Source organism: Aptenodytes forsteri, unplaced genomic scaffold (genome assembly GCF_000699145.1).
Source record: "Aptenodytes forsteri isolate BGI_AS27 unplaced genomic scaffold, ASM69914v1 Scaffold81, whole genome shotgun sequence".
NCBI lineage: Eukaryota > Metazoa > Chordata > Aves > Sphenisciformes > Spheniscidae > Aptenodytes > Aptenodytes forsteri.
Window position 1 is genome coordinate 3,202,712 of NW_008795259.1, and position 14,997 is coordinate 3,217,708.

A 14,997-nucleotide genomic window follows, 5' to 3' on the forward strand; every position below is an offset into this window, starting at 1 on the left:
GGGCTTTGGCCAGGGGGCGCGGGCGGGGCGTGGCGGCGCTGACCCCCCCCCGCGTCCCTCCCCTGGTCTCCGCAGTTCTGGGAGGTCATCAGCGATGAGCACGGCATCGACCCCACGGGCAGCTACCACGGGGACAGCGACCTGCAGCTGGAGAGGATCAACGTCTACTACAATGAAGCCACCGGTAACGCCCCTGTGTAACGACCTTCCGGGCCCGGTGCCGCTGGGGGAACAGGCAGGGTGTCCCCAGTGCATCATGCTGTGGGGGCTGTGCCCCAGCCCTCCCCGCAGTGGGTAACGTTCTGACACAGCTTTAACAGCTGCTTTGGGTTCCCATCCCCAACTACCTCCTTCCAAATTCCCTCACCCTCTGCATCCTGGGCAGCAAATTGTGGGGAGGTGGAAGGGAGCGCAGCAGGGCTCCTGTGACGCTGGCTGCAGGGCTGTAATGCTGGTGCTGGTTCCTCCCACAGGTAACAAGTACGTGCCCCGTGCCATCCTGGTGGACCTGGAGCCCGGCACGATGGACTCCGTGCGCTCCGGCCCCTTTGGACAGATCTTCCGGCCCGACAACTTTGTCTTTGGTGAGTGAGCGTGGGATGGAGGCGTCCCAAAGCGGGAGCTCTGTGCACAGCACGGGCTCAGAGCGAGCATGCCAGCGACCTGGGGGACCTGAATCCCAACAGCGCGGCGGGGATGGAAGTGAGGGGTGAACCCCGTGGGGCAGGAGAAGTGGGATCATCTCTGTTCCTCCCCGGGGCGCTAACGGGGCACCTTGCTTCTGGTCCGCCCTCCAGGTCAGAGCGGGGCTGGCAACAACTGGGCCAAGGGGCACTACACGGAAGGCGCGGAGCTGGTGGACTCTGTCCTGGATGTGGTGAGGAAGGAGTCGGAGAGCTGTGACTGCCTCCAGGGCTTCCAGCTGACCCACTCGCTGGGTGGCGGCACGGGCTCTGGGATGGGCACCCTCCTCATCAGCAAGATCCGGGAGGAGTACCCCGACCGCATCATGAACACCTTCAGCGTCATGCCCTCCCCCAAGGTGTCGGACACGGTGGTGGAGCCCTACAATGCCACCCTCTCTGTGCACCAGCTGGTGGAGAACACGGACGAGACCTACTGCATTGACAACGAGGCCCTGTATGACATACATTTGCGCACCCTGAAGCTGACCACTCCCACGTACGGGGACCTCAACCACCTGGTGTCGGCCACCATGAGCGGCGTGACCACCTGCCTTCGCTTCCCCGGCCAGCTGAACGCCGACCTGCGCAAGCTGGCGGTCAACATGGTGCCTTTCCCCCGGCTGCACTTCTTCATGCCGGGCTTCGCCCCTCTCACCAGCCGCGGCAGCCAGCAGTACCGAGCCCTGACGGTGCCCGAGCTGACACAGCAGATGTTCGACTCCAAGAACATGATGGCTGCCTGCGACCCCCGCCACGGTCGCTACCTGACGGTGGCCGCCATCTTCCGGGGCCGCATGTCCATGAAGGAGGTGGACGAGCAGATGCTCAACGTGCAGAACAAGAACAGCAGCTACTTTGTGGAGTGGATCCCCAACAACGTGAAGACGGCCGTCTGCGACATCCCCCCGCGCGGCCTCAAGATGTCCGCCACCTTCATTGGCAACAGCACGGCTATTCAGGAGCTCTTCAAGAGGATCTCGGAGCAGTTCACGGCCATGTTCCGGCGCAAGGCTTTCTTGCACTGGTACACGGGCGAGGGCATGGATGAAATGGAGTTCACGGAGGCCGAGAGCAACATGAATGACCTGGTCTCTGAATACCAGCAATACCAGGATGCCACTGCTGATGAGCAGGGGGAATTTGAAGAGGAAGGAGAGGAGGATGAAGCGTAAAGTTGAAATGGGTAGGAGTTAAGTATAGTCTGAACAGGCAAGTGTTCATTGAGAGAAGGAATCTGTGCAGTTGTGCTGAAGCATGCATTTTTTAATTTGGTGCTCTCCACTGTTGCTTCTGTCAGCAGTTTTGTATCCTTGACTGTCCAATGTAACAGTAGTTGCAAAAATACTTCAGAGTCTTCTGTTGAAATGGTTAACTTCTCAAACATAAAGGCTTTTTGTGTCCTAAACTGTCTCCTCTGCCTTATTTCTCTCTAGATTAAGAAAATAGCTCGTGTAGTTTTCTGTCACTTTACTTCTCAGTTTAATCCTTAACCTCAGTGAAAGGTTAAACTCAATAAAACAAGATTTCTCAGGCCATGAATGTGGCAGCACAAGTAAACTGCAGTTGCTCAGCTTAAGATGGTAGCTAATTTATGGAAACTGAGGGTTCACTGTTAGACGCTCCTGTGTCTAACAGCTAATCTATTGTTGGGGAGAAAGCTGCCTTAACTAATAGAAACAGGACACTGCACTTGAGAATCCTGCAACTCCTATTTATGGACATACATGGTAGTGAGGTCAGCGAGAAGGTATCGAATTCCACATTACAAGCTGTCAAAACTGATTTGACAGGATAGCTGCAGGCTTCCCCACTGCCATTCAGCAGCTCTTATTTAACTTGTTCCAGGGCCTACAGTACATGCATATGGGTGGCTGCCTGTGATTTGACTTGGTCCTGAGCTGTCCTGTCTCCCCTGACCCTCCTCTCTAAATATGAAAAGTCTATGCAGAGAAGCATGAGTCTGTACTAGCAGACAACTTGAACTTGATTAAGAACCTGAACTTTCTCTTCAGGCATAAAATTCTTGAGTGTTTCCCAAAAATAGCCACTAAGCTGCCCTTAAGTGTAAAGGGGTTGACTCTTCAGGGCAATCAATTCCCTTTAGGAGATAAGAGGTGATGGGTCGAGTTTTAGATAACATGGCTCAAACGGCTGCCCAGAGCATACCTACAATCTTGGAGTACTCGGGTAGATACCTTGACAATAGCTGTCTCCCACATCCAAGTTATGCGTTTACAGGGCTGCTGCTGTTTGATGCTCTTGGTCCCTGCAGCAGGAAACGGACCTCTACCCAGGCAGGCGAGAGCAGTGCAGCAGCACCCTGTTGTGCATCTTTGCAAAGGTAAGTGTGGCTTCCTTACACTGAGGGAGGGGGGATTTGTGTTGCCGTACGCTTAAAGGGTGCAAGAATCCTGAGTGAGTCTACAATGCTGTTGTCAGTAGTTACAAGGCCTGTGAGACTTTTCTTACTCCTACAAAACAAGAGTAAAATCCCCCACAGAGTATAGCAGCTACCCAGTATGTAAGCTTAGTCCTTAGTTCACCTAAACACCACTTAGGGGAGTGCTCCTGTACTAAAAAAAGTGTTGCTTTGAGAACTTCTACCAATGCTACAACTACTGTGGTCCTTACTGCTCTGAAAGAGCTGGTATCCACCTGTGTGCGACCTCTTTTGTGATCCTTTAATAAAACGTTTGCAAGGCACTACTGGAATAAAGACTTAAAAGGGAGCTACTGTGCATGACTAATATCTTGCCTGTTTTGGCTCTGTTAATTGACCGCTGCCTGCAGACACTGCTCTGAGTGTACCCTGTTCCTTTGCTGATGGGCTTATTATCCTACAGTGAGATCTACGATGGTGTGCAGGACAACAGGCGCTTGTTAAAGCTTTTCTCTCATCTATATGCTTCATTTCTGGTGTACACCCTGTAAAGAGGGGTGAGAAGCTCTTAAACTGCCTGAACTGTCAGTAAACAAATACAACTATTTATACCCACAACAGTACTTGTATTTCTTAGCACTTGAGCAGTTCTAGGATTAAGCATTAAACAAATCGAGGTTGTTTTAGTAACTGAGTTACTACATGCTGCCCCAGGCCCTTTGGGGAAATAACAGCTTATCTGGTTGCCAAAGTAACCTTCCCTTGAAATTACCTACCTGGGTTGCACTTGAAACTGTTTATCATCTAGCTTTGTAAAGCTGAGAAGGGGAGCCAGCAAACAGATTTAAACAAAGTTTAACCAAAAGATGAGAACCCAGTCTTTGATAGTAAAGATCTTCCTTTCTGCTGTGGGTCTGTAGCAGGTTTCACTAGTGTTCAGCATGTCTAGCTTCTAATTCTTAGTGTAATTACACTCTGTCTCTAGCTAACCCTTAAATATAGCTACCTAAGTGACACATTTCAGTACAGCTCCCTTGCTAGAAAGTAGGACACCATCCTACATCGCTTGCTGTTGTTTGTATTTTGTTATTTCTAGAGGAAGAGAAACCATAAATAGAGATACTCTAGAGAGAAACATGTCCTTTCATAAATCCTACACAGCTTATTTGCCAGTCATAATCATTAAAAAAAATATCAAATCATCATTTCAGTAGGAGCTGAGGGAAATACAGGAAAAGGAGATACTGAAAGATTTAGAGGGGAGGTTCAGAACTCCTTGGTAGGAACAGTAGGTCAACTATAAGGGAGGATGAGCCTCATGCTGGGCTTGGAGGCTGCAGTGCCATTTTTTTTTTTTCTGTTGGGTCTTTGAGCTTTAGCTGTATCTATCACCCAGGAGACCATTCACTTTAAAAACTGGAGACTGACTGCTGTATGTCAAACAACAAACAGATGTCTTCACAAGTGCTCATGGTTGCACTTTTTCTGTTTCACAGAGAAAGCAGAACCACTGAAGGGATTTCAGATTAGGTAATCTGACTGCCTTAACTTCTATTGGGTGTTGATTTGTATTTGTCCATGTGATGAACACCTCTAAGGCTGAAGGTCTTGCATGAGGCATCCCGTCTGGAAGAAATAAGGATAGGTAGTACAGGCTTAGTGGTGTGCAGCTTAAGCCACTTACAATGACTCATTTGTGTTGAGATAGAAATGAATAATATCAAGCAATATATTTTTGTTTCGACATACCAATGGTGGCCTGCAGGGAAGCATTCTCCTCTGTGACAATTAGAGCTGACGGTGCTGGGGAAGGGAACAATCTCTTTTTTTGGTTCCCTTTGTTTAATGTGTGGCATTTTTAAGCACATTAGCAGAATGTCTTGACTAAGGCAAACAACTCAAACAATGTTTGTCCACTGGTAGATACAAGATGGTAAAGCTAAATAAGGCTGTAAAAGCAGCTAGGTACTATGTAGGTTTAATTTAAATAGGAATGGAATGGGGTGTGGTAGCACTGAGATGCCATCTCTCCTAATTTCCTTTCCCTGTTTAGTTCTAGGACCTTAGTCTAAGCCATTGTACCAACAGTGTTGTGGAAGGATAATCCGATATGTGGTCTGGTTCTTCAAAACACTTAAGTATCTGTTGAGAACATAGGCCTACATCTGTTTTCCAACAGATGTTTTCCAACCTGTCAAGTGGGAGCAATAACGATTCTCCTCTTCCCAACATATGCGAGGTGCCCATATACATCAGAAATTGGGTTGCATTAAACATACAATGGTCCCAGTGATGTGATAATCTAAGAATCAAACCTGAGGCCCATCCTGTTGACAGGTGTATCTTTCCAGAAGGTATGAGGTGAAGAACACAATAAACCAAAGTAGCAATAGGATTTATAACCTGAAGAAAGAAGGGAATCTAGATCTTTAGTCTCTTCTCCAGGCAACTCTCTGCAAAAATGGGGCAAAACTCTAATTTTCTGTGCAGGGAAATCTGCTCGTGGATGATATTATCACATGCTGCATACTTCAAAATAGTATAGCGCCGGCAGGTCCTTCTAGGTATCTGTGCAAATACTACATGCTTAAAGAAACCGCGATGGACTGACACGGTCCTTACAGGACAGTGCTGCAACGCACTACTGCAAAACACAGCTCTGGTGCCCAGAGGGAGTGTGGCAGAGTGGTGCAAGAGCGACAAGCTTTCTTAACTCACCAGAAAGAGTTGGAGCATCTAGCAATACTCTCTGCAGTAGAAAGAGTTCTCCCCTTGCTTCCTTCAACTTTTGCCCTACCTTGTAAGCCCCATGACAAAGTTATGTGTAAGATCGGGATGAACCCTGGTACTGGCTTTGAGTAGGGCAAAGTTTCATGGTTGTTCCATTGAAATCACTTTCAAAAAAACCCCAAAACAAAGCCACACCTTATTGTCTTACTACATTTTTTTGGGGAAGCACTGTTAAACTATATTAAATTCTTCTTTGCAGTGGGAGGTGCCTCAGTTGTTGCTTTCTGTTTAATGGGGCCTAATGTTTTTGTTTGCTAAAGCTATGAGGAGATAAAATCCTCTCTGGCGAAATCATGTGACTACTCCCTGTATTTGGTACACAGCCTTTCTCCCAAGGAATGTTATTCTACTTCTCTGTTCCACATTAAATCATAATGAAGGTATACTTTTAGGGACCGTTCAGATGTGGTAGCCTGCCTAGGAGCTATAGGTAATGCTGTTTCCCTGAACCTGCTCATTGTAGGGGAGGCAGTGTTTTCTTAATTAAAAATAATCCCCTTCTCAATCTTCCCGTGTATTTTTCAGCTGCTTCTACGTTTCCACAGAACAAAGCTTGTGAGCCTTTTGATGTGTTATATGTGCCTGAGGTAATCCAAGTAAGGTCATTTTTTTTTCTCTTTCTTCAACTCAAACCTTTATAAATAAGTATTAGGAGCTAATCTTGTATGTGACTAAAAAAAAGATTTTTGAGAATTTTCCCACTTCCAATCTAAAATTCATTCATGCTAAGCACCTGCCTTTTGATACTCCAGCAATCACCTGTCCTGGTCTGTTTGTTATTTATTAAGATGGGAAAGAGCAGACTATGGGATCTCAGATACTTCCATTTTAGATGGTTGTTATCTTTAGCTTGCCTACATGAAAATCCAGAATGGAAGCATTTGGTCACAGGAAAGTGCCTGAGACCATGGTGCATTTTGGAAAAAGACGTTTCTTGGCCCTGACTCTGCTGGACACTTGTCCAGCTGGCGCCCTCTGAGCATTTGAATCTGAGGTGCAGGGAGGATGTCGGGGGGAGCTGTGAAAGCCCGCCCCCCCCCCCCCCCCCTCTCCTGACTGCACACAAAAAGGGCGGAGAAAGACCCACCCCCCCCCCCCCCCCCCCGCCATTCTGCTGGCAAAGGACACAGTGCAGGTGACAACTCTTTCCTCTCCCTGAGCAGTTTAACAAGAAGCGAACTGTTTCCCTGCTCCTAGCTTCAATCCTATTTCCAGTATTTTATTTGTGAATCTGCCAGAAAGAAAAATTGTGTCTTTTTGAAGTGTGTGTATAAGAAGGCTATCTATTTACAGTATCTAAGCAAAAAAGTAATAATTTAAGAGTAGGTCATTCCCTTCTCCCCACTCTAAGTCACTTTTCCCTTACGGGCAGAATTCCACTTGTAAGGGAGGAAATCAAGTTAGCTTTGTTAAATTCTTGTTTATTAACGTTTGACTCTTGTATGGTAGAGATTTTCTAACCGATCTCAATTTATCCATATGTCATCTTTTATAATCAGATTAGTTTTCTCACTTGGCTTCCTTGGTAAGAATAAGGCATATTTTCTTTTCTTTTTGGCAAGAATACCTCTATCATTGCAAACAGAAATGTTAATAATAATCCAGCTTAAGCAGAATGTGAAAACACTTGCCCCAGAAGATGAAATGGCTACCCTGGCAGAGGTTATATAGCTTGTTCAGTAAGCAGTTCTCCGTTGTTTTGCACTGAAAAATGTTTCCACATTTTCCATGAATGTATTAGATACTGCCTGCCTTCGTAGTGAATAATTAAACAGGGTTTTCAAGCAGAATTCAAATGGTCTCACAACAAGCTTTACAAACATTAAATGAAATTTAAGCATTGACTTCTTACAGTCTGCTTCTCTGCGGCCAGCGTAATGTTGGTCTTGTAATAAATAAATTAATTGTATGGCTGTTTTTTGGAAATTCAAGCTCCACCCTAGCAGGCAGGGAGAAAGAGCAAGCTTGGGTTAGAGATTTCCAGGGCGTTGAGAAAACTGCCACTTGCAGAAGTGGGTAGCTCCGTGGGCTGGGCTGATTCAACATCCTTCAGCTGCTGAAAAGGATGGTGCTATGCTTCCGTGTTACCTTTGTGTTATTGCTTGCTTGCCCTGCTTCAGGTGTTACCTTTGTGTTATTTCCTTTAGGCAGCTCCAGGGCATGTCTGACCCCTCTACCAGTCAGTTCAGCTCCCTAAACTCCACAGTTAGGGACAGTAAACGGGGGGTGGGGAAGAAGCTTTTTCTTGGATTAGGGAGTGTGCTAGAGGGAGAACTGGTGCAAAGGAGGAGGAGAAGGCAGGCAGCTGGAAGCAGGAGAGAGCAGAGCAAGATGTTTGGTCGATTCAGCCACCTAGTGCAACGGCACCCTGAACTCTCCTGTGGGGAACCTGAGCAATTTTAAACAATGTACATTGAATCCCACCACAAACTGCTGCATCTCTTAGCAGACATCACAACATGAAGTTTAGAGTTTGCTCGGTGTCAGTTTGAATTACAAGTAACTATCGGCTTGCAAGATAAAGCAAGGAGGCTAAGGAACAAAAGAAACGGTGACTAGCAGATCAATGTCGCTATCTGTGCCTTGTTCTCAACGACGTGCAGGTAATAAGCTACCCTGGAAAACGTGATATCAGCATTTCATTTATATTGATGTTGGAATCTTAGTCATCCCTTGACTGGAGGACGCAGTTCGTAGAGACAGACGTATTTCATCCACCGAGCAATCTTAAAAGGTAGATGCAGCCTGGATGGCGGCAGGAGCCATCTGGCTGCTACCCATCACATCTGGTGTGCCAAGCGGAAATAATGAGAGGCTGCATTGTTTTGCCTTTCTTCCCAGTAAATCGCTGCCTGATGATGATCAACATATTCTTCCCTTTCTGGAGTAATTTTGTGACATGTGATCTTGTTTATTATGGTAGTTTTGGAAGCCAGACAAGTGGGGTTCCATTTGCTGTGTCCTGTACGACCACATTCACAGAAATTCCTGACTCTTGGAGGTTATAATCTAAGTTCACAAGAGAAACCATAGGGAATGGAACAAATATTAAGTTCATGAGGAAACAATCCTTCCCTCAAAAGGAGCATGGGTCGTTTTAGAATTGACAGTGCCCTAAATTGCTCTGTAATGTGATGTTCTCTCACGCGCTCATCCTTTCTCCTCTTTTGTTCTTAGCCAAACACACAAACCCCCAGGTACAATAAACATAAGTACAGAGGACTCTACAATGAAGCTGCTTTTGCTAATTCATAAAAGCACACTCAGCGTTGTAGTATTTAATTGCTTCTAGTGCCTGCAGTGGGTTGTAATTTTGAAATAAAAATAGATTTTCCTTTTTAGTATTTTATTACTAGAATTAAAAATACCTTCACGATTATTCCACCCTCTTGCTGGCAGATATATTCTTCTATCTTAATACACATTGCAAGCAATTAAGCATCAGCTTCCAAAGGTGAACTCAGACAGTCCTCATCAGGTGGGAATATCGTAGTTACCAGGTAGAAGGCAAACAATAAGCTGATGAACAGAGCCTGCTCATTCGAGTACCAACAGAAAGACTCAAAAAGTCATGTAGCCTCTGGTATACATGCCTGAGCAATACATGACGTCACCCATCACAAATAAGTGAGAATAAAGCCATAGGCAGACATTTTGTATGCTTGAGCAGCTTTCACATTTGTACATTGGCAATTCTTTTTCGAACAATGGGAAATTACGGACAGACATGAAAATGTTGTGGGATCCCTGTTTCCTCCCTTGCGCATCCATCGCCCTGGCTCCGTCGTTGCCTTGGAAACTGGGAAGGTAGGGTTTGATGCAGGCAGGGAGCGGGCTGCGGCGCTGCCGGCAGAGTTTTGGCTGCCGAGGGGCACATGGGCGTTCCTGGGCACATGCACTGCCTTTGTATGAATGGGAAATTTTTGACTGTCATTTGTAAGTCTGAACATTTAGAATGTATGGAGCTATATTAAAAAATGCAATAGGGAACCCCCATATCTATTTAAATAGCGTTGATGGCTAATATTCGTTAAAGGGTTTGCCAAAGTGTAGGATTCTGAATTGACATTTAAGTAATTGACATTTAATTTGCTTCACTGTGTGTTCACGGATGCTCAGCATTGCTGTAGATGAGGGCACTTATTAGACACATAAACATGTACCTGCCTTTAGGTACTCTGTTTTAAAACCCGGAGCTATACCCCCAAAAAACTGGTCTTTACAAAGAGACCAGTACTATAGCATCTAAAAATTAGATAGTTTCCTAATAGAAGCTCAAAATCCTTAATGGAATAACTATAAAGCCTAGGAAGCCACTGCGTGCACATGGGAAGAAGGCATGGCAAGGAGTATCCAGGTGCCTTCAGGAGGGGAGTGAGAGTGCTTCAAGCTGGTCCTTTGTAGATTGCCAGGAATACTCTGGCACCCAAAAAGCTCTTCAATACCTGTGTGGATCCCACAGAGATGCAGTTGTGTTGCAGTTCCACCAGTAGTGAGATGTAACTGCCTACTGCGGCCCAAAAGGGCAGGTTATGCCTATAGCAAGTAGAAACAAACATATACGCATGAGTTGTGTGAGCAGTAACAAAGACTGCCTGTGATTAAGTATTGCAGAAATGTGTCAAAGCAAAATACTGACAACAGCCGGGATTTAAAGAACACAAAATTCAAGAGAAGTTGGTGAAAAGGTCTCTGTGCCAGCACAATTTTGGATATTTTGTGATTGCAAAAGCCACGCGTAATAACGCCACAGGTAATTCCACGCGTTGCAAAGCTTGAGCTAGTCCACGCTCACGACATTTTCCAGCAGCTGAGGTTTCTGCACTAGGGGAGAAAAAGAGCCACGGTTCATAAGCAAGTCAATTCACTGGAGCAAACTGAGAGTCACTTTTGCAAATATGGCCAAAGTATTTTTCCAAGGTCACAGCAGCCAAATGCCGGGCAAAGATATGGTACTTCTTTAGCCACTAGTACGTCCTGCCGTGGGTGAAAAAATTGAGTGAAACTGGTGACATTATGCATTGATTTATATTGTGTTAAGCACAGCTAACCTGAACAACCCCGTCCATTCTGGCTGCAATTACCTTTCTTCTTGATAGTGGTAATGATTTACCACATTAATTATTACATCACCTTTGCAAAAATCTGCTGGTTTTGTAGCTGTTATAATTGCAATTGAACATTACAGTGTACTGTAGCACCGAGATCAATAAACCATCAATCTGGTATTGCTGGTCACACACAGCCTCCCGCTCCTTTCTCTCCTTTTCACAGAATCACAGAATTGTTGAGGTTGGATGGGACCTCTGGAGATCATCTAGTCCAGTCCCTTACTCAGCCTGGGAGGGTCAGCTAGAGCAGGTTGATCAGGGTTGTGTCCACTCGGGTTTTGAGTATCTTCAAGAACGGAGACTCCACAACCTCTCTAGGCAACCTGTGCCAGAGCAAAAGAAGTTTTTTTCTTATGTTTAGATGGAATTTCTTGTATTTCCGTTTGTGCCCATTGCCTCTCCTCCTGTCACTGGGCACCACTGAGATGAGCCTGGCTCCATCTTCTTTACTCCTTCCCATCAAGTATTTATACAGATTGATAAGATTCCCCTGAGCCTTCTCCAGGACAACCAGTCTCAACTCTCAGTCTCTCCTCATGACAGATGCTCCAGTTCCTTAACCACCCTCATAGCCCTTCATCGGACTCAGTCCAATATGTCCATCTCTCTCTTGTATTGGGGAGCCCAGAATTGGATGCAAAACTCCAGATGTGTCTCACCATGGCTTATCCCCTTCCTTGACCTGCTGGTAACAATCTTCCTAATACAGCCCAGGATGCTGTTGGACACCCTTGCTGCAAGGGCACATAGCTGACTCATGTTCAACTTGGTGTCCACCAGGATCCCCAAGTCTTTTCTGTCAAGCTGCTTTCCATCTGGGTGGCCCCCAGCATGTACTGGTGCCTGTAGTTGTTCCTCCCCAGGTGCAGGACTTTGCACTTCCCCTTGTTGAACTGCATGAGGTTCCTGTCAGCCCATTTCTCCAGCCTGTCGAGGTCCCTCTGGATGGCAGCACAACCCTCTGGCGAATCAGCCACTCCTCACAGTTTTGTATCATCAGCAAACTTGCTGAGGGTGCACCGTCTTGCCATTTAAGTCATTAATGAAGAAGTTGGCCCCAGGATCAATCACTGGGGTGAACCATCAGTGGCTGGTTTCTGATCTTCGTATTGCTGATCTCAAGCCCTTCAGCCTGGCAGTTCAGCCAGTTTTCACTCCATCTCGCTGCCCATTTATCTACGCCATACCTCATCAGTTTGCCAATGGGGATGTTATAGGAGACAGTTCAAAAGCCTTCACAAAATAAACAATGATGTTAACTGCTCTTCCCTCATCTACAAGCCGGTCACTTTGTTGTAGGAGGCTATCAAGTTGGTCAGGCATGATTGTCCCTTCATAAATCCATGGTGACTACTCCCAGTCACCTTCTTGACCTTAATATGTTTGGAAATGGTTTTCAGACTAATTCATTCCACCATCTTTCTAGGAATCGAGGTGAAGCTGGCTGGCCTGTAGTTCCTCAGATCCCCCTTCTTGCCCTTCTTGAAGTCAGCGATGACACCCATTTTTTTTTTTCCAGTCCTTGAGAACCTCCCAGATTGGCTTGACTTTTCAAAGATTATCAAGAGTGTTCTCACAATGATATCTGCCAGCTCCCTCGGCACTCAGGTACATCTCATCAAGACCCATGGACTTTTGTATGTTCAATTTATTTAAATGTTCCCCAAACTGATCTTCCTCTACCAAGAGTAAGTCTTTGTTACTCCAGACTTCCCAACAGGTCTCAAAAGCTTGCGACTCCTAAGGGCAAATCTTAATAGTGAAAAACAAGGTGAAGACGACACTGAGTACCTCAGCTTTTTCCATGTCCTTTTGTCACTGAATGTCTCCTGTCATATTCAGTAGTGGGTCCACATTTTTCCCTAGACTTCCTTTTCCTGCAAATGGACCTGTAGAAGTCCTTCTCGCTGTCCATCACATCCTTTGCTTTGACTTTCCTAACCCTTTCCTAACCCTGCACACTATGGCAGTGACTCTATGTTGCTCCTGGATCACCTGACCCTACTTCCACCTCCTGAATGCTTCCTTTTTACATTTGTGTTTACTCAGGAGCTCTTTGTTCATCCATACAGGCCTCCTGCCACCTCTGCATGATTTTCCGCTTGTTGGCATGGACCATTCTTGAGGCTGGAGGAGGTGATCCCTGGAAGTCAACCAGCTCTCCTGGACTCTTCTTCTCTCCAGGACCATCTCCCATAGGATTCTTCCGGACAGATAACCTGGAGAGGCTAAAGTCTGCTCTCCTGAAGACCAGGGGAACTGTGATCCTGCAATTTGCCTTGTTCCCTTCTATCAGGATCTTGAACTCCACCATCTCACGGTTACTGCAGCCAGGGCTGCCCTGAGCCTTCACAACCCTGACCACTTCTTCCTGGTTTGTAAGTATCAGGTCCAGCAGAGTGTCTGCCTTTTGGACTCCATGATCATCTGTGTCAGGAAGTTATCATCAATGCACTCCACAAAACTCCTGGATTGCTTCTACCCTGCTGCGTTGTCCCTACAGCATATATTGGGGAGGTTGAAGTCCCCCTTGCAGACTAGGGCCTGAGAACACAAGACTTCTTCCAGTTGTCTGAAGGTCTTATCTACTTTTCCTGATCAGGAGGTGTTTAACAGATACCCACCACAACATAGCACACATTGGTTTGCCCGCTAATCCTGACCCTTTAGATCTCAGCTGGCTCATCATCCACCCCCAGGCAGACCTCTGTGCCTTTCTGCTGCTGTCCCACACAAAGGGCAACTCCCCTACCTCGCCTGTCCTTCCTAAAGAGCCTGCATCCCTCCATCGCAGCACTCCAGTCGTGTGAGCTGTCCCCTCATGTCTCTGTGATCCCAGTGAGACCACAGCCCTGCAACTGCATGCAAATCTCTAACTCATCACGTTTATTGCCCATGCTGCGTGCGTTAGTGTAGAGGCACTTCAGAGAGGCACCCAAGCCTGCTGATTCCCGGGAAAAGTGCGAGAGCTTGCCCTGCCATGCTGTCCCCTCGGCACTTCCATATTGTGCTTGAGGTGGACCCCCTCCAGCTCCGTTGTGTTGAATACTAGGTACATCGTTTCGCATCCTCTTTGCCAACCCGCTCCACTGCTTCCTCGTTTGATTGTGGGTTGTTGTCTCCCTTCCCTGGTCCTTGTGTAAAGCTGTCCTCGCTAGCTTGGCCAGCTGCGCGGCAGATACTTTCACTACTGAAAAATTTACAGCTGCGAATCGATTAACGTTTTACAGCCGAGTTCAATAGTTTCTGCACAATCCATTATAGACCCCGCTGAAATTTATTTCGGATATTCTCGGCAGCAGTGCGGATACAGGTGTGTATCTCAGTTGGTTCAAATATATTGTTCTCACTGTTGTTCTTGAACTGTCCCTCCTCCCTCAACCATCCGCCATGTTCTTAGTTCAGTTTATTTCTATGAGGGAACAAGCAGAGATGCTAGGAGCAGGATCCAAAATCTTCCAAAATGAGGTGCGTGGTGGGTGTCTGGTAAGACAGAACATAACTTCACTTATAGAAGAAAAGATATCCCATTCCTATGGGTGTTCAAACTGCTATCAGTGCCGGACCACTTCTAGAAAAAGCCATTCTTTAATAGCAGCGTAAAGTTTCACGCCAGCCCTCTGTGTTCCTGAAGTTAGAGGCCCACATATACAGGTTTGGCAGCACTATCTAAAGGAGGGTTGTGCTGCTTGAAAGTGGCTGTGGGCTCTATCATCACCACCCAGTCCCGGCTTGTTTCAGGTGCCTGACCTATGGAAAGATGATTCTTGTGCTTAAAACGCATCAAAACATGATTAAGCAGGCCTGAGCTAGAAATACAGGCTCGAGGGTGCTAATAAAACATAGCAGTGCATGCTTTGCTGCTGCGGCGCAGCAGAGGTGAAGAAGGAAAGGGGACAAGCTCCAACAGGTGTGCAAAGAGGAGTTAGGTTTTTTTGGTTTGGGGTTTTTCCACTTTTTCCGGCCCAAGACACGCCACGCCCTGTCCGATTCCGGCCTTTCTCCCGCCCGCCGAAGGCGAGGTTCCTCC

At 46.5% G+C, this 14,997-nt stretch overlaps 1 protein-coding gene across 1 annotated transcript; it reads left to right on the top strand.

The window, feature by feature from the left end:
- Nucleotides 1-67: 67 nt before the first annotated feature.
- On the top strand, nt 68-2,091 carry LOC103898820 (tubulin beta-2 chain). The gene is made up of 3 exons (XM_009279183.1): nt 68-184; nt 474-584; nt 798-2,091. The coding sequence occupies exons 2-3, from the start codon at nt 524-526 to the stop codon at nt 1,856-1,858; spliced, it is 1,122 nt and encodes a 373-aa protein (XP_009277458.1). The 5' UTR covers nt 68-184; nt 474-523; the 3' UTR covers nt 1,859-2,091.
- Nucleotides 2,092-14,997: the final 12,906 nt, after the last annotated feature.